Here is a 23,763-nt window from a genome sequence, read left to right on the forward strand (position 1 = left end):
ATTTTTTTTTATATAGCTTTAGATCTGTGCTTTTATATAATTAATTCATAGATGCAGTTTCTATGGTCTCATTTTATGATCTCTGTGATTTACTATGATTTTTCAAAGATTAAGCCGAAATAAATAAAAAAGAAAATTACAAAACTGCCTTTGAAAAACGCTTATAACCGGTTAGGAAGGTAAAACGAACGGTTTCAAAAGTTCATAGAGGTGGTTTACCCGGTTTTAGAGTTTAAGGAGGAAAAACAAAATTTCATAAAAGTTAAGAGAGATAATATAGACCTGTTCCTTTGCAGCAACATGAAGTGGATTTGTGGGCTTGCTGGCTTCAATATTCTACTTGGGGTCTTTTTGGATCAAGTGACGCGCGCAAGAAACATCAAAAGCCAAAGCAAAAGCAGGTCCAGTAGTCCAATTTGTCCAACTTGCTCCAGGCCGTTAGATGCTGCCAATGGTGGCACAGGACCCCGAGTAGATGTCGGATTAAGAGCTCCAAACCGTGGCCATCTTTTTTTTTTCCAGAACTGCTTGCGTTCGGACGCTCCCCCCCCCCCCCCCCCCCCCCCCTCCCCGGGTCCGTGCCTACCTTTCACGCGCCCATCTAGGGTCCACGCCCATGGGACCACTGGCGCCCCTTCTCGTTTTCCACATGCATCCCATGTGCAACACCCAATCCTATTTTTGAAACATCCAGTTGAAACACTTGTAACATACGTCTGAAGACAAATGACACACTTGAAACATGTGTCTGAAATATTTGTAAAAAAACTTGAAAACTATTGCTAACATACGCAATATGCAGATAAAAACACTTGCAACATATGCGTGAAACATATGTAACATCGAGGTAAACGCACTTGCAACGTACGTCTGAAAGAATAGATGAAACATTGGGAATAGACGCTTGCTTCATACATGTACAACCATTACAACATATGCAACATCCCGGTCTACATTTGCAACATCTTGATCTACTTTTACAACATTCGTATCAAACACTTACAACATACCTCTAAAACAACTGAAACTATTTGAATTGTACACTTGCAGCATGCATCGTATCCCGGTGCGGCCTCCTCCGCCGTTTACATCAGGGCGCCGTCGTGCCCGCAACCGTAGCAGGAGGCAAGGCTCGAGAGCTTCCACGCTAGGGCCCGACGCTTTCTCCTTGCGCCGTCGGCATCGTCGGGCGTGGCAGGCAACGGAGCAGGAGCAGCGGGGCGACATGTACAGAACAGGAGAGGAGCAGGGCGGGCACGTGGAGCAGGAGTAGCGTTAGGAGCGGCGGGCGGCACATGTGGAAGAGGAGCAGGAGCAGCGGCGCAGCGCGGTGAAGCAGGAGCGGGGGCGTCCATGGTGTGAGTGTGGGAGCGCCGCAGCGGATCCGGCCGACGCGAATGGGAAACAGTTCCGATGGGGAGTGAGGAAGACGGTCGAACATTTTTTTATCAACAAACAACCGGCATCCAGGATTGTGCCGTTTGTACCGTCGTGGCCCACGACAACTAGGGCGTGACCCCAGCATTTCCTTTTTTTGTTTATATATATATATATATAGTTTTGATTTGGATTTGTTTGTGTTATATTGAACACGTCGTCTTTTTGAACTCACTAATTTAGTTGCTGACCGAACTGAAAGGCTCAAACCCAACCCGAGTGGATCGGCAGACATCCAGTCCAGCCACAGCCGCGCGGCCTGTCGTGCTCCCGTCAGTCCACCCGGCCCGCCACACGCATAGGGCCCACCCGGGCCGCTCTCTCTGCCAAGAGATTGCTGAAACTTTCAGCCTTGTGACGCTCGTATAAGGCAAGCAGCTGACGATGATTCAGAAACCTACCATTAAATTTACAAGGCGATGGAAAGGGTCTTGATCCGTTGATCGCAGCTAAAAGCAGCCAGCACAATCATAAGCTAATGAGGTCAACTTCGTTAATATCATCATTCTAATATTTCAGGACACCGATTTGTCTCTCTCGTTTCATCTCTGACGAAATTTCCTTATTTGCTAAAAAAACAAAGTTGTTTACCGTGTGGGGTTAGCTTGTGTGCTTATATTCGCTCTGTTCGTTTGGACTTGTTTGACTTATAAGTCGTGACTGAAAGTACTGTTGGCTGATTTGGTGTGAGAGAAAAATATTGTTCGTTGGCTGATAAGCTATGGTTTATAAGCCGAATACGACCGAGCGAACAGGCTGATTGGCCTGCTGACTGAACATGTTAGTTGTGTGTTGTTGGTAGAAACTGCACTTGGAGAAAAAAAAAGAATATGGGAATGTCTTTACATCACCATTGCCGGACTGCCCAAGAACGAGACGAACATAGCGACCCGTATTGTACGTCCTTAGATAGATTTCACTACCAAAAAAATTTCACCAAAATACGATGAGATGTGACGCGGATGCAATTTCCTTTGGGAAACTGAAAAAAAATGGCTAGTTGGTTGGGTTTGTGATGCGACTGTCAAATTATATGGTACTTCCAAGTACAGTTTCTGCATTTCATAGATATATATTGACATTCCTCTTGTCGTCCATGTGCCACTTCAAAGTCATCTGAATACGCGTTTAGGGGGGGTCTAAATTATAATATGGCTACCATCACAGAGTACTATCAAACAATGTACGGAGATGTTGACATTTCTTTTTTCTTTCACCTTGAGATGGAGATGCTCGGCATTGACCATCATGTGCTCTGTGATGTGCTGACGATTTGGATGTTGTTTTTGGGCCTTGCAGATCGGCCACTTGGCCCTTCTTGACTGTGCATGCTTTGCCGTCCAGAATGGACAAGTGTAGCGTCTGGTTTCAGTCTGACTCTTGCTATGGATGATGCATTGCATCCGAGCAAGTGAGGTGAATGACCCTTCACAACAAGAAACTGTGTAGTTCAACTTAAACAGCACGGCATCCATCCCTTCGTATTTCAGTGGAAACAAAGGGATTGCCATGAAGGAAATTGACAATGTCAGAAGAAATCAGGGCCGCAGAAAGTCCCGGGCAGGTGCAGGAGTATAGATAACTGTATAAAGTCAGGCTGTGTTTAGACTTTGTACTCGTCAAGCTTTGTGTGATGCTGAGACTTGAACCGAAGTGCTATTCTTAGATATGAACGCAGATGAAGAACATAGATGCTACAATTCTCCAACTGGAGCTACATACGCGCCTATACATGGACTGACCGGAAATTCTATCTGCAGTGGTTTGAAGATGTCAGCCGCGTCGTGGTAAAAATGGCAACCATCTCTGTTGCATGAAATATTTACACGCCTAATTACTTGCTAACCCTTTGCTGTAACCATGATCAAGTTGGATAATCCTGTCAAGAAGCTAGAGCTTATCGTTGATGATCATGTGAGGAAGTGAAAACATTACTGATCATGATCATTGCTTTAATAATGATATATATAAGAGCATGCTCTTGCCACCTTCACGCGAGTAGCAGTTAGTTATCCCTTATCCGTTATCCCGATTTGGAAATTTCCACGCGTCATGCATGCAGCATGCTTGTCCGAAGCATGAATGAAAACATCAAATCAAAGCAGCAAAGAGAAGGTCGGTGATAACACGGTCCAGGGCTCCAGGCGATGGCAAATAGCCAAATATATAATCCAAAAAAAAATAAAAGGAAAAAAACTGACATTTATTAGCTGCGAGTTTTGACTTTGATTCGGAAATATGATGTTCTGAATATGTACGGGCTACTATTCCATTGGTTTCCAGAAATAGTCAAGGTTCTTTTTGCGTGTTGAAAAATTATTATTTTTGGCTTATCGAAGATATTTATCCGATATGCTAATAATAAAGGTAATTGTTTTATGTGTTATGAAACACGTCAGTTACGGTTAGGACATCTTTTTCTCTATCTCCAACTATCAACATAACATATGAAAGTAGAAGAACATAGACGCACAAAATAGGATAATTATTCTTTATTCTCTAGATATCGATACACATCACTTATCGTTCTGAAAATCTCGGCATACTCCAAACAATGTTGAGCGCGCCGACCCCGCGCTCTACAACCTTAGAGCATCTCACTCTCTAAATCATCATTTAGAGAGTCATTTGAACCATTTGAATAAAAATTATCTTTCCACCCTCCAACATTTTCTCTATATCTTGTATGTGGGCACTTTAGAGAGCCAACTCCACTCTCCATCTTTGGCTAGCAAAACTTTAAAATAGAGGATGACAATATTTGGATATCTAATTAAAGAAGTTATCGGAGAAAGTCTTTTTTTTTTACCAAAGTATCTATTCCTATATCAATAAGGAAGGATATAAAGATGTCATGGATGGAGGAGTCATGAGGGTAGCCCAAGTTAGCGTGCCGGGACCGGATGCGGCAGTCGGGAGACTGTCGAGGAGGTGATAGGTGGGAGCAATAGGCCAAGATGTACTGTCGCATAGAAGAGCAATGGTCATCGGAGGTAGAAGAAAAGACTTGCCATTGGATGGGCATCAGATGACAGCTTCACCGCCTGATAATCAGGTTGTTTATAGGTGCCTAAACGCCTGATGTACAGTACATCTCATATTGATCGTTACAATATACATCTCCCACATATATATATATATATATATATATATATATATATATATATATATATATATATATATATATATATATATATATATATATATATATATATATATATATATATATATATATATATATATATTTCTGATATGGGCTAAGAGTTCAGTAAGAGGTTACATTAGAGAATGGACTCTAGTTAAGCAGATTCTTTCTTCACTTTTCCTTTTATATTAGAGTCTGTATATTTACTACATTAGGTGACAAAGAAAAACTTACATCTTCACTATGGATAAACCTTGGAGCATTTTTGGAACTTGGAAGATGAGCAGCTAGCGCAAAAAATAACACATAGGATAAACCTATATCTGCTTGCATTTTTGGTCTGTTCGTTTGGCTGATAAGCCATGGCTGAAAGTACCGTTGGCTGATTTGTTGTGAGAGAAAAATACTGTTTATTGGCTGAAAAAATACGGCTTATAAGCCAAACGAATGTGGCTAATGTTTCTCCTGCCATATCAAGGAAGTTTGTTTTGCACCGATACTCCTATATTAGTCATCTAGACCGGTCATCTAGATGTATAGTATACGCGTCCGGCTGACCTGGCCTGCACCATTTTAAAAACGGCGACTTCCGGCGCAGTTGTTCAAGGCTGTGTTCGTAGAAATTTGGATTTTGGGGCTACTATAGCACGCTCGTTTTTATTTGACAAATAGTGTTCAAACATGGACTAATTAGGCTCAAAACGTTCGTCTCGTAATTTCCCACCAAACTGTGCAATTAGTTTTTCTTTTCGTCTATATTTAATGCTCCATACACGGGCCGCAAACATTCGATGTGACAGATACTGTAGCAACTTTTTGGAAGTTAGGGTGAAACTAAACAAGGGCCAAGTCAGCAAGGATGCCCCAAAACAGAAGCCACAGCTGGTGGGCCCCGCCTCCCGAGCACGAGCGCGACGTCGCTTGTCGATCGCTACCGTCGCAGCGTGCCTGATGCCGTAACCGATAACCCGCCGATCGTCACGCTGCTGCGCAGCACGACGGCGACCCGCGCCGGCGGCCGGTGAATGCCTCGCTTGCGCCCCGGGCCTCCGGTCCAGCGGGCGCAGGAAACCACGCTCGCATTGACCGCTCCGGCCGGGCGGCAGAAATGGCACGGAAGGTGCATGTGCGCGCCGGCCGGGCCCGGGCCGGATCGTTTCTGCCGGCCGTCTGGCTCCTGTCCGGTCCCGTCCCTACGTGTAGCAGTGTAGCACGTCGCTGTCGAACCGTCCGTACGTACGCCGTCGTGATCGCTGCACGTTTCGTGTCTCGGCGAGACGGCCGCAGGTGCCCGGCAAGTTCCCGTCGTGCGCGACCACCGCCACCAACCCAGCACCCTCCCCCTCGTGGGTGTTGACTCCAGGCACCATTCAACGCCGCCATGGCAATACAAATAGCGCCCGGAAGCACCACGGTGGATTCCCCCCCTCCTCCTCTCTCTCTCCCACTTACCTTTTCAGCCCTTTTTCGCCTTCACTGCACTTTTTCTCCAGCGTGCCCGTGTGGCCGTGGCCGTGCCGTCCCGTCGTGTCCCCGCGCGCTCGTGGTCATGGCGACTGCTGCATGCGGCGGCGGACGTGGACGTGGTCGCTCTACTCTGTCACCTCTACTAGGCTGCCTCCTCGTCTTCTCGCTGCTTTGCCTCCGCGCCGTCGTCTGCCGCGCGCAGGAGCCGGGGCACGGGCAGCTGCAGCCGCTGCCGGCGCTGGAGGTGGAGACCTACAACTACACGTCGTTCCAGGAGGGCAACTCGCGGGAGCAGAAGGAGCTGGCGTTCAGCAGGGAGGCCCGCATCTACCAGGACGCGATCCAGGTCTCCCCGGACACCGGCAACGTCGGCAACTACCAGGACATCATGGTCAACAAGTCCGGCTCCGTGCTCCTCCAGCGCCGCTTCACCATGTGGCGCCGCGTCGACAATGGCAGTGGCAGTGCCACGGCGCCGCGCGTCCAGGTCGTGTCGTTCAACAGCACCTTCTCCATCAACGTGTTCCACCTCCCGGACTCGTCGCCGCGGCCCGGCGAGGGGCTCACCTTCGTCGTCGCGCCGTCCCGCGACGAGCCGCCCCCCGGCAGCTACGGCGGCTACCTCGGCCTCACCAACGCCACGCTCGAGGCCAACCCAACTCCGGCGAGGAACCGCTTCGTGGCCGTCGAGTTCGACACCACGAAGCAGGACTACGATCCCAGCGACAACCACGTTGGCCTCAACGTCGGCTCTGTCGTGTCCGTCAAGACGGCGAACCTGACGGCGTTCCGCATCGCCACGAACAGCAGCAACCCCACCAACTACACGGCCTGGGTCGAGTACGACGGCGCGGCGCGGCACGTGTCCGTGTACATGGGCGTCCGGGGCGAGCCGAAGCCGGCGTCCCCGGTGCTGGACTCGCCGCTGGACCTCAGCGAGCACGTCCCCGAGAAGGCGTACATCGGCTTCACCGCGTCCACCGGCACCGACTTCGAGCTCAACTGCATCCTCGACTGGACGCTGTCGATCGAGGTCATCCCGGAGAAGAAGAGCACGACGTGGGTCGTCATCGTCGCCGTCGTCGTGCCGGTGACCGTCGTCGCGCTCGGCGTCGCCGCCTTCTTCCTCGCCAGGAAGCTGCGCGCGAGGCGGTCCATGGAGAGGCGGCAGGAGCGGCTGGAGCAGCAGCTCAGCAACCTCCCCGGGATGCCCAGGGGGTTCGCGTACGACAAGCTCAAGAAGGCCACCAGGAACTTCGACGAGCGGCTCCGGCTGGGGAAAGGTGGGTACGGCATGGTCTACAAGGGCGTGCTCCCCGCCGACGAGGCCCGGCCGGAGGAGATGGACGTGGCGGTGAAGCGGTTCATCCGGGACGACGGCAAGGACGTCACCGACTTCCTCCAGGAGGTCGACATCATCAACCGGCTGCGCCACAAGAACATCGTCCCTCTCATCGGTATGTGAAAAGCAAAATTCAGATGCTTGATCAGTGATCTTCATTTTTGTTCATCATGAGCCGAAACTTGACTAGGATGCAGTAATAGTTTATACTTACTAACCATTTTTGCATTAGTTGAAGGCTTGTAGGTGGTTAGTAGCTTTAGGCTGAACAACCAGCAACTTCATTTTGTAGCATTGACTAGTCAGTAGTGATGGTCAAGTAGAAGGGGCAACATTTTCTACTAAAATTCTGACACGGTTATGAAATCGTATACGAACAAACAACTTAGTATTCTGTTGTTCAACTATCCGGTGATACGCGTCCTGAATTTTCTTCTATTTGGCATCACCGCATCACCATTGAACAAATCCTACAGAGTAGGTTATAGTTAGAGCGAACGTGCAGTGATGTCCACTGGACGATGAGATGCGTCTTGTTCTTTTTCCAATCTGATCTGACGAGCACTGCGTCGCTTGCATTTCTGTCAGGTTGGTGCTACAAGAAACGGCAACTGCTGCTGGTGTATGAGTACATGCCCAACGGCAGCCTGGACCAGCACCTGTTCCGGCGCGGCGTCCACGAGCAGCGGTGGCCCGTGCTGAGCTGGGCGAGGCGGTACGCCATCGTGGGCGACGTCGCGGCGGGGCTCCACTACGTGCACCACGAGTACACCCGCATGGTGCTGCACCGCGACGTCAAGGCCAGCAACGTGCTGCTGGACGCGTCCTTCCGCGCGCGGCTGGGCGACTTCGGCCTGGCGCGCGTGCTCGACGACGACCGCGAGGCCTTCACCGACCTGCACGTCGCCGGCACGTTCGGCTTCATCGCGCCCGAGTACTCCGTCGGCCACAAGGCGTCGCGGGAGACGGACGTGTTCGCGTTCGGTGCGCTCGTGCTGGAGGTGGTCACGGGGCAGCTTGCGCTCCGCGCCGGCGACCCTCGGTGCCCGCTGCTGTCGGACTGGGTGTGGCAGATGCACGGCCGCGGCGCGCTGCTCGGCGCCGTGGACCAGAGCCTCGGTGCCGACGAGTTCAACCACGACGAGGCCGGACGCCTGCTGCTGCTCGCGCTGGCGTGCAGCAGTCCCAACCCGGGTGACCGGCCCACCATGCCGCAGGTGCTGCAGGTCCTGACCAAGGCCGCGCTGCCGCCCGAGGTGCCACTGTTCAAGCCCCGGTTCGTGTGGCCGCCCGAGGGGGGAGCGAATTTCCAGCTGAGCGATGTCGAGATGACCACGAGTGGCACCGGCACCGACGACGGCGTGTCGACGCGGGCCACGCAGAGCACCTCCTACGACAGCTTCCAGCCGCACACCGCGCCAAACAGCAGCGACGGTTACTTCCCAGCCCTCTCTTCCGGCCGTTGATCCATGATTACAGCTAGCTTCGAACAACTTTTACATGTGAAATGTAAATATATATTCATGTAGATATCGAATTCGTTAAGGAGTTTAGTTCGTGCATTGGGGCATAATATAGCTGCACCTGCAAGTTTTAAGAGACCTGCATCTGTTGTTTCAGTGAAGCAGGACAGGGTGTGTTTTGGCTAGTCAGAATTTTTAATTTTGTACAGCCAGATCTTTAAATTGATTCAATTGAAATAAAGGAGTATTTTTTTGTTTGATTTCTTGGAAGAAACGGAATTTCGTCTTCGGAGTTATAAACTCACTAAAATGCCAAATCAGCTAGCAGTCCAACTGCAAATGTGCAGTGGTGGAGCGAGATAGAATCAAGGGGGAGGGGGCAGCTTTAGTAAAACTTGAGCATACAATCCAATGTGCAACGCACAAGGATAAAGTTGTGTGCGATGTAGAGAGTTATCCGATTTCTCAAGAGAACTGATGGGATAAGGAGCTTGGAGATTTGATGGATAGGTGCAAATATTAAAATTTGCCTTTGGATCAAGGAGACAAGAGTCTACTATCGCCTCCATGAGGTTCTGTCCCTGGCAATGTGGCCACACATTACAGTTTTTATACAACTCTGCATCATCCTCACTCTATGTTTTTTAAACTATCCTCACTCTATTTATTTATATGCTTTGCTCTCAAATCCGTAGGTTGTTCCATTAATATGGTGTGCTGAAACGCTAGCAATTTCGTCCTTAGATGGGCCCACCTTAAAGCCCGTTGCGATATGAGAGACCTCAGATCTTCATCCTTAGTTGACACTAGCATTCTAAGCCATCCCAAGCCTTTTCATCTCTTCTCAAAAGCTCCATCTAAGTCTTCCTCTTCCATCCGCAAATGCAGGAAATAAGGGGAAGCAGATCGTTCCATATGTGACTGATCTAAGAAATTTTGAGCAACGAGAGGAAGCCTTAGCACTTAGGGCCCGTTTGGATCATTGGAATTGAATTCATTCTAATAATTATAATTTAAACATAGATTAATTAAGCTAATATAGTTATATAAGGAATATATTTGTATATTTATTGTTAGGCGTACAAGGGACATACTTATATGTTGCATTTCTATTGTAGGGAAGTGGGTTGAAGAGTGTGTTATAAGTTGGAGAATAGAATTATAGCATAGTGGTCTATAGAATCCATTTTCATCTTCCACCCTATGAATTTGAGATAGGCTTATTTGTGAGCTTGGGGATATTAATGTCAAATTCCAAGCCATATAGCCTAATCCATTATGTAGATTTCAATTCCTCCAAAATGAAGGGACCCAAACGGCCCCTTAATGTTTTTCCTCCAAAAGAGATTGTTCCAACTCCAGCAAACGATGTAGCTCTTAGTGGTTGGAACGGGTCAGCCAAACCCTTTTACGGGCAGGCAACCTTTCCTGGTGCATCCACCAATTCTTGCCCATTGCCTGTGCCCCCAATTTCTCATGTTCCAATGAAGTACAAGATTGGAGGAGAGAAGCGTCCGTTTGATCAGCTGAACCCTAAGCCAATTATGGTGGGCAAGGATCTTGACATCCTTCCTCCTAGGAAGGGGGGGAGTGTTTTTCCTCCAAGAGAGATTGTTTCAACTCCAGCAAAAGATGTAGCTCTTAGTAGTTGGAACGGGTCAGCCAAACCCTGTGCATCCACCAATTCTCGCCCATTGTCTGTGCCTCCAATTTCTCATGTTCCAATGAAGTGCAAGATTGGAGGAGAGAAGCGTTCGTTTGATCAGCTGAATCCTAAGCCAATTATGGTGGGCAAGGATCTTGACATCCTTCCTCCTAGGAAGGGGGAGACCTTGATTATTAATGTAGCCACAATCAAGGATAGAGATACTGCTTATGCCATCTAGTGTGAAGTGAAGCCAAGAGTGACTATTAAGGGGATTAGAGCTGAACCAAGACAAGTGAGGATTCCACCGAAAACCTCTACTCCGGTAGAGAAGAAGGTGCCTCCATCTTCTGAAGTGCAAGAAGAAAAGTGCAAGAGGATCACTGTTGGGGGTAGTAAACAGAAAGTGTAATGATCCTTTTAAGTATACCCAATCCCTGCGAGACAGGCTTGACCATGAGGACGCTTTGAAGTAGAAGACAAGTTTAATGTGTTACGCCCTCTAGGCTTGAGAAAAGATTAGATGATGAAAATCTGGAGTAGAAGTTTGAGCTTGATGTTAGTATAAAGCGCTATTAGGCCAGGCTTAAGAAAAGATTAGATGATAAAATCTGGATTAGAAGTTTGAGCTTGATGTTAGTATAAAACACTATTAGGCCAGTTTGTTTAAGTTCAGTTCGCTTTAGATTAAATGGTGTGTTAGTTTGATAAAGTTTGCTTATAAAGTTTGGATTGTAATAAAAAACGCTTTATATACTATTAATGCAATTGCTCTATTATATATGTCTCTTTGTCTTTTTGTATGTATAAGTGTTTGTCTTCACATTTTGTGCATAAAAAAAACAGAAAACAAGTGTAAAGATTCACCTTGTCAAGACAACGAACAAGATTTTTGTCTCACACACATGCAGTACAACAATACACGAAGAAAGAACCAACCTCGACGAAGTTGGGCCAAGATGGGCCCAGAGGCGGTCGACCGACCCCATGGCATGGAATGGAGGGGTATGATGCTGCTAGTGCTATGGACATATTTGCTTCTCTTTATATTTTTTTTGTACCAGTGCTTATAGAATATAAATCATGAAATAAATTAGCATAGATGTAATAGGAAGTAGTATTGAATGAATTAAAAAAGCCATAATATTATAATGGTTAGAAAATTGTATTGCACCTTTAGGAGGATCGGTGTTGGGGACACCGGCTCTGTTCGGCAGGACTGAAAAATAAGCCAAAATACTGTTCCAGCTAATTATTGTGAGAGAAAAACACCGTTCAGCCAAACAGTGCCCGTGTGAGTGCGCGTGCCAGCCCCAGCCCAGCATTCCAGCCAGCCGAACGCGCTCACAAGCGGTGGTGGTGGTGTACTTGGGTCGGGCCTAACTGAGTCGTTAACGTAGTGCAACGACTTGTAGTGACAATCCATGTGGCGGTGGGCTTGTCGGAGCAGTTGGCCATGAGGACGGTAGTATGTAGGACCGTTCAAATTGAATGGAAGGCAACTCCTGGTGAAGAACACAAGCAGTAGCACGAAACGCTTCCAAAAACCTTAATGCGAAGAGGTTCCTTAAACTCATCGATGCAAGGTGGTGATGCAATAGAGAGAGGAAAACGAATCTAATGGACTAGGAATTTCCAAACCTTGGGCTCCCCATATATTTGTCATGGTATCCTGGTATACTTTTATCAGCAAAGGTTAGCACATAGATATATAGTGAAAAGACTATTTTAGTTCCACATCAACTAATAATATTTTTTTGAGTGGATCATCAACTAATAATGTGGTACTAATTAATATTAAATCTTTTATATCTGTTCATCATGGGCTTTTAATATTAAAACCCATTAAGCAATACAGATAAATAGGCCTCCGTGAATCCACGGCAGATTCATGGTGCCTCCCCCATTTAATTTTTTTTTCAAGTGCTGCTACCTAGCACGGGTTGGTTGGTTGGATCCTGATCCAACGTTCGTGATGCTCGAATGTTACTGCCACTCTTTTCTGTTGATGCACTCACACTGTGTAGCATAGCATTAGCATGTGGGCACGTCACCTGCCATTATAGGTAACTGATTATGAATTGCAGAACTGTCTGGATGACTGGACCAATCTTAGAAAGATGGCAAACAAAAGCGACAATTCAGCGAGGAACGGGGGTGTTTGGATCCAGTGACTAGAATTTAGAAGGTGTGTCAGAAGAATATTGTATGGGGTGTTCGAATACTAATAAAAAAATAAATTACATAATCCGTCAGTACTCCACGAGACGAATTTTTAAACTTAATTAATCCATCATTAGTACATGTTTATTGTAGCACCACGTTGTCAAATCATGGACTAATTAGGCTTGAAAGATTCGTCTCGCAAATTAGTCGCAAACTATGCAATTAGTTTTATAATTAATCTATATTTAATACTTCATACATGTGTCTAAATATCTGATGGGACAACGACTAAAATCTAGGAGGAGCAACCAAACACCACCCAACTTGGGATTTTGGATACATACATCCCAATATCCCGTCACCAACGATGGTGTCATGGCGATGACTCCTGATCTGGACCAATTGCGAGCTGTGACGACGATGCCAGGAAGAAGACACTCTTGGTACCATTTCCTCCCTTCCTGAACTCACCGTAAATTCTCCTCCACTCCACTTTTACCTTGACGCAGTAAACTTCACTACAATTGGATGCAACATTTGTGAAAAATGTGAAAAAGAGAGAGAGAGAGAAAGAAAGTTTGGTATAAGCTGCTAGCTGCATGCCCCTATCATTGTTGAACAAAAGTGCTGTCGCCGGCACCAGCTCGCACTGCATCTCATCTTTTCCACCTGATGATGCCAGTCTCCTCGCCGCGTCAGTTTCACACGGCAAAGCCAAAGCCAAAGCGAGACGATCTGATCTCTTTTTCCCGGGAAAGAAAGATGAGAAAGTGCCTTTGGCAGAACAGAACAGCTCGAGCCTGCACGGAGCTGGCGGCTGCGCCATGTGCGGGCCACGTACACCTGTACAGTTCTTGGTCGTTCATGATGCAAGCAGTGGAGCAGTTGAAGAGCAGAGATTGACCTGGACGGGCGATCTCTCGTCACTTCGTCAGAGTCGCATGCAGCTCCAGGTTGGATTCAATCACAGGTTCAGGTTCAGGTTCAGGTTCAGGTTGGTCGCCCTTCTTCGTTGCAGGAAACTGTCAGATGAGTTACTAACGTCGCCGAGCCCCGCGTGGAGCCTGAGCTGAGGAGAGCGTCAGGAAATGCCGCTGCAAATCGGACTCTCCGGTGCTTGTGCAGTTCTCCTCATCCACCGACGGAGGCCAGCACTCCTAGTTCTAGTACAAATAAAGTGATTTATATAGACTAAGAAATGTTAAGGTTACTATTTACATAAAGTAAACTATCATGTGGTTTGCAAAGAAACTTTTTTCTTTCATCATAACTCACCTTTATTTCCTCTCCCTCTTCTTTTTTAGCATAGACCACATTATCTCCCCAAGCATATGTAGCTTCTATAAGCCATTATGACAAGTATAGAACACCTACTTTTTTTATCTGATCCTACGTGGCACGACTACTGTTAAAAAAGCAGCGTTGGAGAAGCCCTAATGCTGCTGTCTTGCTGAACATTTGAAGGTGAAGATGTCATCACTGAAAGGTGACCCAATGCCGTGGCCCGTGTGAATCCCTCCTGTCATCGTCTCCTTGTCTGTCTCCAGCGCTGAACAAGAAAACGGCGAATGAGCTACGGTCTACAGTCTACTATGCAGGTACAGAAGCACTGTATTCCCTTGTAAAAATTCAGTCTACAATAGTACCGCTGCGAGTGCGAACAAAAGGACAAGGAGCAAGATGAAGTTTCATCCGGGGAAATGAACTGAAGCTTACATTCCAATTGCAGACCGTACCAACTCAAGCATATGCATATACCTGCACATTTCTTCAACCGACGAAGCATGATAGCAGCATGGGCATGAGGGCATCATGTTCAGTTATTATTCACTTACTCACATGCTGTTTCTCATCATCTGGCCAATTGGCCCATCCACATCCACACCAGCAGCTTGATCATGTTTCTTTCAAAAGAATGGGGATCGTGTAAACTTTCAGCAAGGTGCTGTTTAGTTACCAAAATTTTGCAAATTTTTTCAAGATTCTCCGTCACATCGAATCTTTGGACGCATGTATGAAGTATTAAATATAAATAAAAAATAAAACTAATTACACAGTTTAGACAAAATTCACGAGACGAATCTTTTAAGCCTAATTAGACTATGATTGGACACTAATTGCCAAATAACAACAAAAATACTATAGTACCATTTCACCAAAAATTTCGCCAACTAAACAAGGCCCAAGAACAGAACTGAAATGCTACTGTATTTTCTGGTTACATTTTGGAATGTCTTTGATCCGAAAGGGCATCGTACCAGCCGTGCTAGATTGGCAGGTTGACAGGACCCAAAAGATAATAAGCTACGTTTAGTTCCTAAAATTTTTTCTAAAAAATGCTACAGTAGCCATCACATCGAATCTTGCGATACGTGTATAGAGCATTAAATAAAGACGAAAAAAAACTAATTGCACAATTTGATTGGAAATCACGAGACGAACGTTTTGAGCCTAATTAGTCCATGATTGAACACTAATTGTCAAATAAAAATGAAAGTGTTACCGTACCCAAATTCCCAAATTTCACATGCTAAACACGCAGTAAGAAGAAACATTGCAGCGACGGCACCTTCCTTCCTCTCTCTCCTTCAGTCTTCACGCAAGAGGGCAACAGGACAGGAGCAGACAGACACGGTGTGAACGGAGCTTTGGTTGCTACTGAAAAAAAGCTTCAATTTTTATAGGAAAAAGTCTGTTTGACCCCCCACCTATCAACCATGATCTATTTCACCTCTAAACTATAAAACCGTCTATTTTACTCTCTAAACTTTTCAAAACCGTCTATTTTACCCCCCAGGTGGTTTTCGACGATGGTTTTACTACAGTAACGGTGGTTTGCTACGCTACCTGTGGTTTCACCTTTTTCTTTTTTTTATTTATTTTCGCTGAATCTTTGAAAAATCATAGTAAATCATAGAAAAATCATAAAATGGAAAATCCAATTTTGTTGGACTTCACATGAGTAGATCTACATAGTTAACATATAATATGGTATGCTTTAGTACAAAGGTTTTGCTGTACCTTTAGATTAATTGGAAAATCTAATTTTGTCTGTAATTAATTGGAATTTATCTATAACTAAGTTATACATGGTCCAATGAGTACGAAATTTTTACTATAGTTCAAGCATACAATAATTAGCCTACCAGAAAAATTTCACCATAATTGGACCACAGAAGCTGCAGCTATGAATTGTTCCAATTAATTACAGACAAAATTAGATTTTCCAATTAATCTAAAACTACAGCAAAATTTTTGTACTAAAGCATATCATATTATATGTTCATTGTGTAGATCTACTCATGTGGAGTCCAACAAAATTAGATTTTCTATTTTATGATTTTTCTGTGATTTACTATGATTTTTTAAAGATTCACCAGAAATAAATAAAAAAAAAAAAACAAAACCACCAGCACTATAGCAAAATCACCATTACTGTAGCAAAACCACCGTCGAAAACCGTCCGAGGGGTAAAATAGACGATTTTGAAAAGTTCAGGGGATAAAATAGACGGTTTTATAGTTTGAGGGTGAAGTAGACCATGGTTGATAGGTGGGGGTTAAGTAGACTTTTTCCAATTTTTATACATGGGTCATCTTTACCTGTAGGCGAGCGAAGCGAATCTAATCTGTCAGCCTCAGGAAACCCGGTGGAAATAAGGAGGGCAGCCGGGCCGCAGTGGCACTGCACACGGGCGGCAACAGTGCTCGTCTCGCCCTCTCGCTCGGGGTTGATGGCCGCCGCCCGTTTCCTCGTACACCTGCTCCTCTTAGCCGCCGCCAGCGCCAGCGCCGTCGCCGCCGCTTCTGCCTCGCCCTCCACCAATGCCACCGCAGCCCCTGGCGTCAGCGGCGGCAACGTCACCCGGTTCAGCTTCTCCAGGTTCGTCTCTGCGAACCGCGTCGTCAACGTGACGGTGCTCGGCGACGCCAACATCAACCAGGGCGCGCTCCAGATCACGCCGGACTCACTCAACGATGCCGCCACCTACCTCACCCACAAGTCCGGCCGCGTGCTCTACGCCACCCCGTTCAAGCTCTGGCACCGCGACAAGGCCACCAACGCCACCGGCGGGGGCAAGCGGGTCGCGTCCTTCAGCACCTTCTTCACCATCAACGTGTTCCGGCCCAATGGCACGGAGCCTGCGGAAGGGTTCGCGTTCCTCATCGCGCCGTCCGCGGACGAGCCACCCGCGGGGAGCTCCGGCGGGTACCTCGGCCTCACCAACGCGGCCACCGACGGCAACGCCACGAACCGGATCGTCGCCGTGGAGCTCGACACCGAGAAGCAGGCGTACGACCCGGACGACAACCACGTCGGGCTCGACGTCAACAGCGTCGTCTCCGTCGCCACCGCCTCGCTCACGCCGCTCGGCATCGAGATCTCGCCCGTCGTCCCCGTCAAGTACGACGTCTGGGTTGACTACGACGGCGCCGCGCGCCGCATTGCGGTGCGCATGGCCGTGTCCGGGAAGCCGAAGCCACGGCGCGCGGTCCTCACCGCGCCGCTGGACCTAGGGGCCACCGTGGCCGAATGGTCCTACTTCGGGTTCGCGGCGTCGACGGGGCGCAAGTACCAGCTCAACTGCGTCCTCGCGTGGAACATGACGCTGGAGAAGCTCCCGTGCGACGACGACGGCGACGGCAAGAGACGGATGCTCGGGCTCGCCGTCGGAGTGCCCGTGGGTGTCGTCGCGGTGGTCGGCGCCGCCGTCCTGGCGTACGTGTGCGTGGTGGAACGGCGGAAGGTGCACGGCGACGACGGCAACAGCAGCAGCGCCATCACCGGCACCATGATCCGCAGCCTCGCCGGCGGGCCGCGGGAGTTCGAGTACCGTGAGATCCGCAGGGCCACCAACAACTTCGACGAGAAGATGAAGCTGGGGCAGGGCGGGTACGGGGTCGTGTACCGTGGCGTGGTGGTCGGCGACCACACCAGCCCCGGCGGCGCCGGGAGCGCCGTCGAGGTGGCCGTCAAGAAGTTCTCCCGCGCTAGCACGCAGGGCCAGAACGACTTCCTCGCCGAGCTCAGCATCATCAACCGCCTCCGACACAAGCACCTCGTCCGCCTCGTCGGTAAGCTATCTAGCCCCACATTCTCGCTGTCCTCCGGCCGCCGGCCGCCGGCGCGCCGCCCATTTCTCCATTCTTTATTCATTCACCTGCGCTTCGGTTCTCATCATCTCATCTCGCACATGGAATGCCCATTAACAATGCCCGTTTGAACGCACTGCACTCGTCTTTCCAGGCGATCCATGTGCGCACAACATTTTTTTTTTGTTCTGTGGACTCTCCACTTTGCGTCCAAACTAATTAACCTACTAAGTGGGGCTACCACAATCACTGATTAACGACAGGTTTATGGCTATCTTTTGACGGGCAGGGTGGAGCCACGACAATGGCGAGTTGCTGCTGGTGTACGAGTTCATGCCGAACGGGAGCCTGGACCAGCACCTGTTCAGCCCTGCTTCAGGCCGGCAGCTGCTGGGATGGGAGCTCCGGTACAACATCGTCAGGGGCGTGGCGTCGGCGCTGCACTACCTGCACGACGAGTACGACCAGCGCGTGGTGCACCGGGACCTCAAGGCCTCCAACATCATGCTGGACGCCGCCTTCAGCGCGCGCCTGGGCGACTTCGGCCTGGCGCGCGCCATCGAGACCGACAAGACGTCGTACATGGAGGAGGCCGGGGGCGGCGTGCACGGCACCGTCGGGTACATCGCGCCCGAGTGCTTCCACACCGAGAAGGCGACGCGGGAGTCCGACGTCTACGCGTTCGGCGCCGTCGTCCTGGAGGTGGTGTGCGGCCGCCGCCCGCGCTGCGACATCGAGGGCTTCCACTTCCTGGTGGACTGGGTGTGGCGCCTCTACCGCGACGACCGCGCGCTGGAGGCCGTCGACGCGCGGCTCGACGGCGCGTTCGACGCCGACCAGGCGGAGCGGCTGATCCTGCTGGGGCTCGCGTGCAGCCACCCGACCCCCGCCGAGCGGCCCAAGACGCCGGCCATCCTGCAGATCCTGCTCGGGTCCATGCCGCCGCCGGAGGTGCCGCCGTTCAAGCCGTCGTTCGTGTGGCCGGCGACCGACGGTGGGCTCGACACCATGTCGACCACGGCGGGCACCACGACCAGCCAGCTCAGTTTGACGTCGGCGTCCACGTGGAGCGGCAACTTCATGAAAGGCAGCCTGAAGCACGCGTTCGAGCAAGAAGGCACCACCGATTCCTTGGCGTAATATAACTGAGCTACTATCATTCTTTAGTGTTTGTTCTCGTAAAACCGCAACCTGTTCGACACGATGGAATCATCGTCATGGTCACTGTGGAGGTTAATTGTCCAAAGCAGAGTGACCTCCACGATCGCAAGACGATCAAAGACCGTAGACCGGAGAAGATGATGAACTAGTGATACGGTTGTTCGTATGAACATAAATGTCTTCTTTGTGTTTTGTTTGATTTCTTTACATTCTTTTGCTTTGTTCAAATTTTATACAATTGTAATTATTTTTTTTTAGATTTTTTGATGTCGTCACTCGGCGATGAAGGTCCAGAATTGGCCGTCCAGTTCTCCCTTTTTTTACGCAATAAATAGGAAAGCACATATATCTTGTAAACTACGATGGGAACATAGTGTCCGATCTTTGGTCAGATAAAGATAACTTTTGATTTCATGGAAGTGATGTTGAGAAAGGTCGAGGGTGCGCAATGATATTGAAAATTTCCGGCTTCAGCCTTCTTCTAGGAAGAAGAAGCATCAGTCTAAACTTATTGTAACAACGCATCCATAATTAAAACTTATTATAGGTTCATAAGTAAAGTTCAAGACGATAAATGAAAGACCATCCATTCAATACGAAGAAGTGATATATATGGAGTATATGGAGTAGTAGTTATCCATGTATGTTTGCACGTGGACGCCTATCTTTCTAAATGTAGATCATTCACGTATGGTTACGCGTGGAAGCCTCCTTTTTCTAAATGTGCACAAATACAAAGTTAATATAATGTAAGTTGTTGGAGGAATAATTTTTTCATCCCGCAAAATAAAATTATCAGTGGGTTTAGTAAACTATTGGAGATGTTCTTGTATCTACTTCCTGGTAGAAGTAGATATCAAGCTATTTTTTTTTTAGTTTTCTTCAAAATTGATTTAATTTGTTTATATAGTTTTTTGTGCTGTTGGAGATCCAACTTTAAACTGAATCTAAACTGACCTTCATCCAGATCAGCTAATTTTACCTTCAAAAAAAAGTGAGCTGAGTTTAATCGACCCAGTCACCGAGCTCAATTCATCAGGTTTTTATCGGTCCTAGTCTCCTAGAGCTGCGAAGCCATTCCTGGGCTTGAGACTTCGCCGTTGGCCCATCCAGTGCAGGTCCAGGCCCAGCCGTGTGGGTTTTACCCTTGTGAAGTTGAGATCCCATTCGTATCCCAATTCCCCACTCGGCCGCTCTTGCGCCTGCAACCGCGGTCCGCAGAAGCGAGACGAACCCTAGCGGCGGGCGAGGCGACGGACAGCGAGGTCCCGCGGAGGTTCGTTGCGGGATCCGGGTAGGTGACGACGGTGGTGACGGGGCCGCGTTCACGGTCGGCCAGATGACCTAAGTCAGGAGTGCGGTGCCGCGGTGAGTCATCTCTCCGGTCGCTGCCACCAGCAGGCAGGTGCAGGTGCAGGTGCAGGCACCAGCCATCGCCACCGCACCTCCGGCAGCAGATAGTGAGTACCCCTCTCGTGTGTGCTTCAGTTCCTGCAGATTACGGATTTCGTTTTCAGTCTGATTTGGTGCTACATTGACCTGGTGTGTGACTGCAACTCTGCAAATGGAAGGATTAGAAACTTCTGATTTGTAGTGTTCGATTGCTACATTTGAGCGCCATTGTTTTTTGTTTAGACTCAGTTTAGTTCCCGTTTATGCAGTGAGCAAGCGACGCCGATTGGCTGGGCTGGAGGGGCAGACCATTGATTCTGCTGTCCACGAATGCAGAGTCGACTATGAGCAAATCAAGCACGGCGACATTGGCATGCCCGTCTGCTCCGACGTCTTCTCTGCTGGTGGCCATATGTGGCGGGTTAAGTTCCTTCCATGTGGGGAAGATGAGTCTGACCAAGCTAACTACCGGCAACTCATTATCCTCATTGAGCTGGTGAGTGCATCATCTGGAGGCGTCAATGCCATGTTTGAGTCATTCTTACTGCACAGGGATGGCCAGCCACAGGACGTGGCTGCAAGATCTTACATTCAAAGTGGCCTTCATCTGTTCCTAAGTGACTATCCTGAATGCATGATGCACAAATTTTTACGAACTGATCTCGAGAGAGAGTACGTGACAGATGGACATTTGACCTTTATATGTGTCGTCATGGTTGTTTGTGACAGATCTATTCCTGTGCTGGCTTCAGACATTGGAAAACATTTTGGCTCACTGTTGGATAGCTCAGATGGGACAGATGTCTCGTTCGTCATTGGAACTGAGACATTCCATGCACACCGAGCGGTGCTTGCTGCCCGTTCGCCGGTTTTTCAAAGCCGAGTTCCTTGGTCCTATGGCTGAATCCACAATGTCGTCCATCACCCTACACGACATTGCCCCTACAACATTCAGAGCCATGCTTCGGTTTGTTTACACAGATGCCTTCCCAGGAGCTGACGAGCTTGGGGACTCTCCTTCTGAGATGGTGCAGCATCTGCTAGCTGCGGCTGATCGGTTCGCATTGGACCGGCTTAAGCTTATGTGTGCGCAGAAACTGTGGGAAGGGGTGTCTGTCGATATGGTTGCTGGAATCTTAGCTTGTGCTGAAATGTACAGCTGCCTAGAGTTGAAGAACAAGTGCGTTGACTTCTTTGCATCAGAGGAGAATTTCAAGAAGGCTGTGTTGACCAAGGGTTTTGTGCAGTTGGGTCAGGAGTTCCCTTCAATTATTGATGAGCTACGACAGAGGATTGGGTTATGACATTGTGTGAGAAGGCTCCATGACATAGTTCAAGCGTTCAAGGATAGCCGAATATGGTGTTCGGATGTTTTGGTCTAGTGTTTCTATAGATTTTGGAGCATGATGGGGCATTGAAATCTTCTCCTTTCAGTATTGAACTAAGTTGCTGCCATGTAAGGCAAGGTGGAGGATATTGTCGCATATCAGGTTCAGCTGTCCAAGGCTATTGAGGCGAGGTGGATGTTGTCGCTTGGATCAGGTTCAAAGTTATGGAGCCATGGTTCAGATCCGGTGTGAAGCTATGGAGATTATGTTCACTTAGTAGCCTAGTTTTATTTTTGTTTCTGTATTGTCTTGGGTCCTGTCCTGTCCTGAATTTGGTTATGCTTGAAGCTTTTGAGATGTTCAGTTTTACTTTGCTACAATGTCTGGTCTTAACTATATGTATTCTCAACCCCATGAGTAATGTCTGGTCTTTTCAAGCCTGTTGGAACCTGGAAGTAGTTGGCTTTTGCATCACGACTATGCACCATTGTAGACTTCCGTTTGGTAACTGCAAACTGTGGTGACTTAATTTGTGGCGTGTTCAAGTCAATGCTCCATTCTATACGTCTATTACTGCTTTCATATAACTGAAATTGTACACCATTTGTTTGGTAAGATGCTTGTTATCTTGTACATAGGTCTATGGCCATGCATTGGCCCGGGTGCTATAAAAAATTGATGCCATATGGATTTTATTTACCCAGTTTTTTTTTCATATAACTGAAATTATACACCATTTGTTTGGTAAGATGCTTGTTATCTTGTACATAGGTCTGTGGCCATGCATTGGCCCGGGTGCTAAAAAAAATTGATGCCATATGGATTTTATTTACACAGTTTTTTTTTTTTTTTTTTTTTTTTTTTTGGTGTGTGTGTGTGAAAAGGTTGGCTCCATTTCTACTAAAATAGAGAACAAAACTGCAGAGCAAAGATTGATAGGAAAACTCAAGATCTCGATCTGGTTCAAGAAATGATCTTCCCCTGCCCCCTGATCCTCTGTCCTGATCTGAATTGAAAAGGCAATGCTATCAGAATGAAGTATCAACATGTTTTTCTCAAAGAAAAATGATTCAGAATGAAGTATGGTTGGCTTACATCTAAGAATACCGGAATGCTTGTTCACAAGTCACAACACCAAATCTTACCATTGTCCATCATACCCATGGTCCATGGATTTCAGCCTTTGTTGTTTCGTCTTTCATATCTAACATGGCTCCTTATAGTATGAGACCATAAAACATATATATTATTAGCATGAACCACTAATACGGTCAAACTAATGTTCATGGGAAAAAAAGGTTTTCGACTAATAGTTGTGTTCCAGTCTCCAAATCGTTCTCTACTTCTCTTTGACCACCAGGAAACTGTAACCTTAAAAAGATTTCACTCCACCATGTCTCAAAGGTCTGCAAGTTGCGTGACAACTGACAACCAAATTTTAAAAGAGTAAATGTTTCTTCAAAATGATCCCATGCATTTGAAAATGGTCACCGATAAAAAATTCTTACATCTCTTACAAGGATGTATATGTGAACAAATTGAATTCTTCTTGTGGAATTTATAATCTACAAGATTAACTGAAAGTGAGAACATTTATCTGGGAGCTTATGGTTTTGATATTATTCAGTTTTAGACTTATCCTCATTTTCATTTACACAATTACACTAGAACCCAATATGTATGCTAATCCAAGGAAGTTGACTGATGACCCTGTTCAAAAGAAAAAAAATGTGTTAGTTGATAGGCTAGTTTATAAAGCTGCCAGTTTTACCTGACTTTAGGAAGAAAACAGTACTGTGCAAATTCTGAACATTAGAGTTCTTGTTAATCAAGGTCACAATTACACTAGAACCTAATATGTATTCTAATAAAAGAAAGTTGACTGATGACCCTGTTCAAAAGGGAAAAAATGTGTTTGTTGACAGGCTAGTTTATAAAGCTGCCAGGTTTACTTGACTTTAGGAAGAAAACAGTACTGTGCCAAATTCTGAACATTAGAGTTCTTGATAATCAAGGTCATCTTCTATATATTCTAATGGCGTGGATTGTAATCATTTTGTGAGGGTGTGTATATATGGCATTGGTGTTTGTAGGGACTCTTTTCCCTTTTCCCCCTACTTCTTA

General features: G+C 47.4%; 2 protein-coding genes and 1 pseudogene across 2 annotated transcripts; all 3 read left to right on the forward strand.

The window, feature by feature from the left end:
* Positions 1-6,010: 6,010 nt before the first annotated feature.
* Positions 6,011-9,081, forward strand: LOC136472729 (probable L-type lectin-domain containing receptor kinase S.5). The gene is made up of 2 exons (XM_066470433.1): positions 6,011-7,506; positions 7,980-9,081. The coding sequence occupies exons 1-2, from the start codon at positions 6,132-6,134 to the stop codon at positions 8,855-8,857; spliced, it is 2,253 nt and encodes a 750-aa protein (XP_066326530.1). The 5' UTR covers positions 6,011-6,131; the 3' UTR covers positions 8,858-9,081.
* Positions 9,082-16,326: 7,245 nt separating this feature from the next.
* On the forward strand, positions 16,327-19,244 carry LOC136472730 (probable L-type lectin-domain containing receptor kinase S.5). The gene is made up of 2 exons (XM_066470434.1): positions 16,327-17,740; positions 18,048-19,244. Exons 1-2 carry the CDS (start codon positions 16,399-16,401, stop codon positions 18,896-18,898), a joined length of 2,193 nt encoding a protein of 730 aa, XP_066326531.1. The 5' UTR covers positions 16,327-16,398; the 3' UTR covers positions 18,899-19,244.
* An 878-nt stretch (positions 19,245-20,122) lies between these two features.
* Positions 20,123-22,162, forward strand: LOC136472731 (BTB/POZ and MATH domain-containing protein 1-like; annotated as a pseudogene).
* The last annotated feature ends 1,601 nt before the right edge of the window (positions 22,163-23,763 follow it).

The sequence above is a fragment of the Miscanthus floridulus genome, chromosome 8, assembly GCF_019320115.1.
Source record: "Miscanthus floridulus cultivar M001 chromosome 8, ASM1932011v1, whole genome shotgun sequence".
NCBI lineage: Eukaryota > Viridiplantae > Streptophyta > Magnoliopsida > Poales > Poaceae > Miscanthus > Miscanthus floridulus.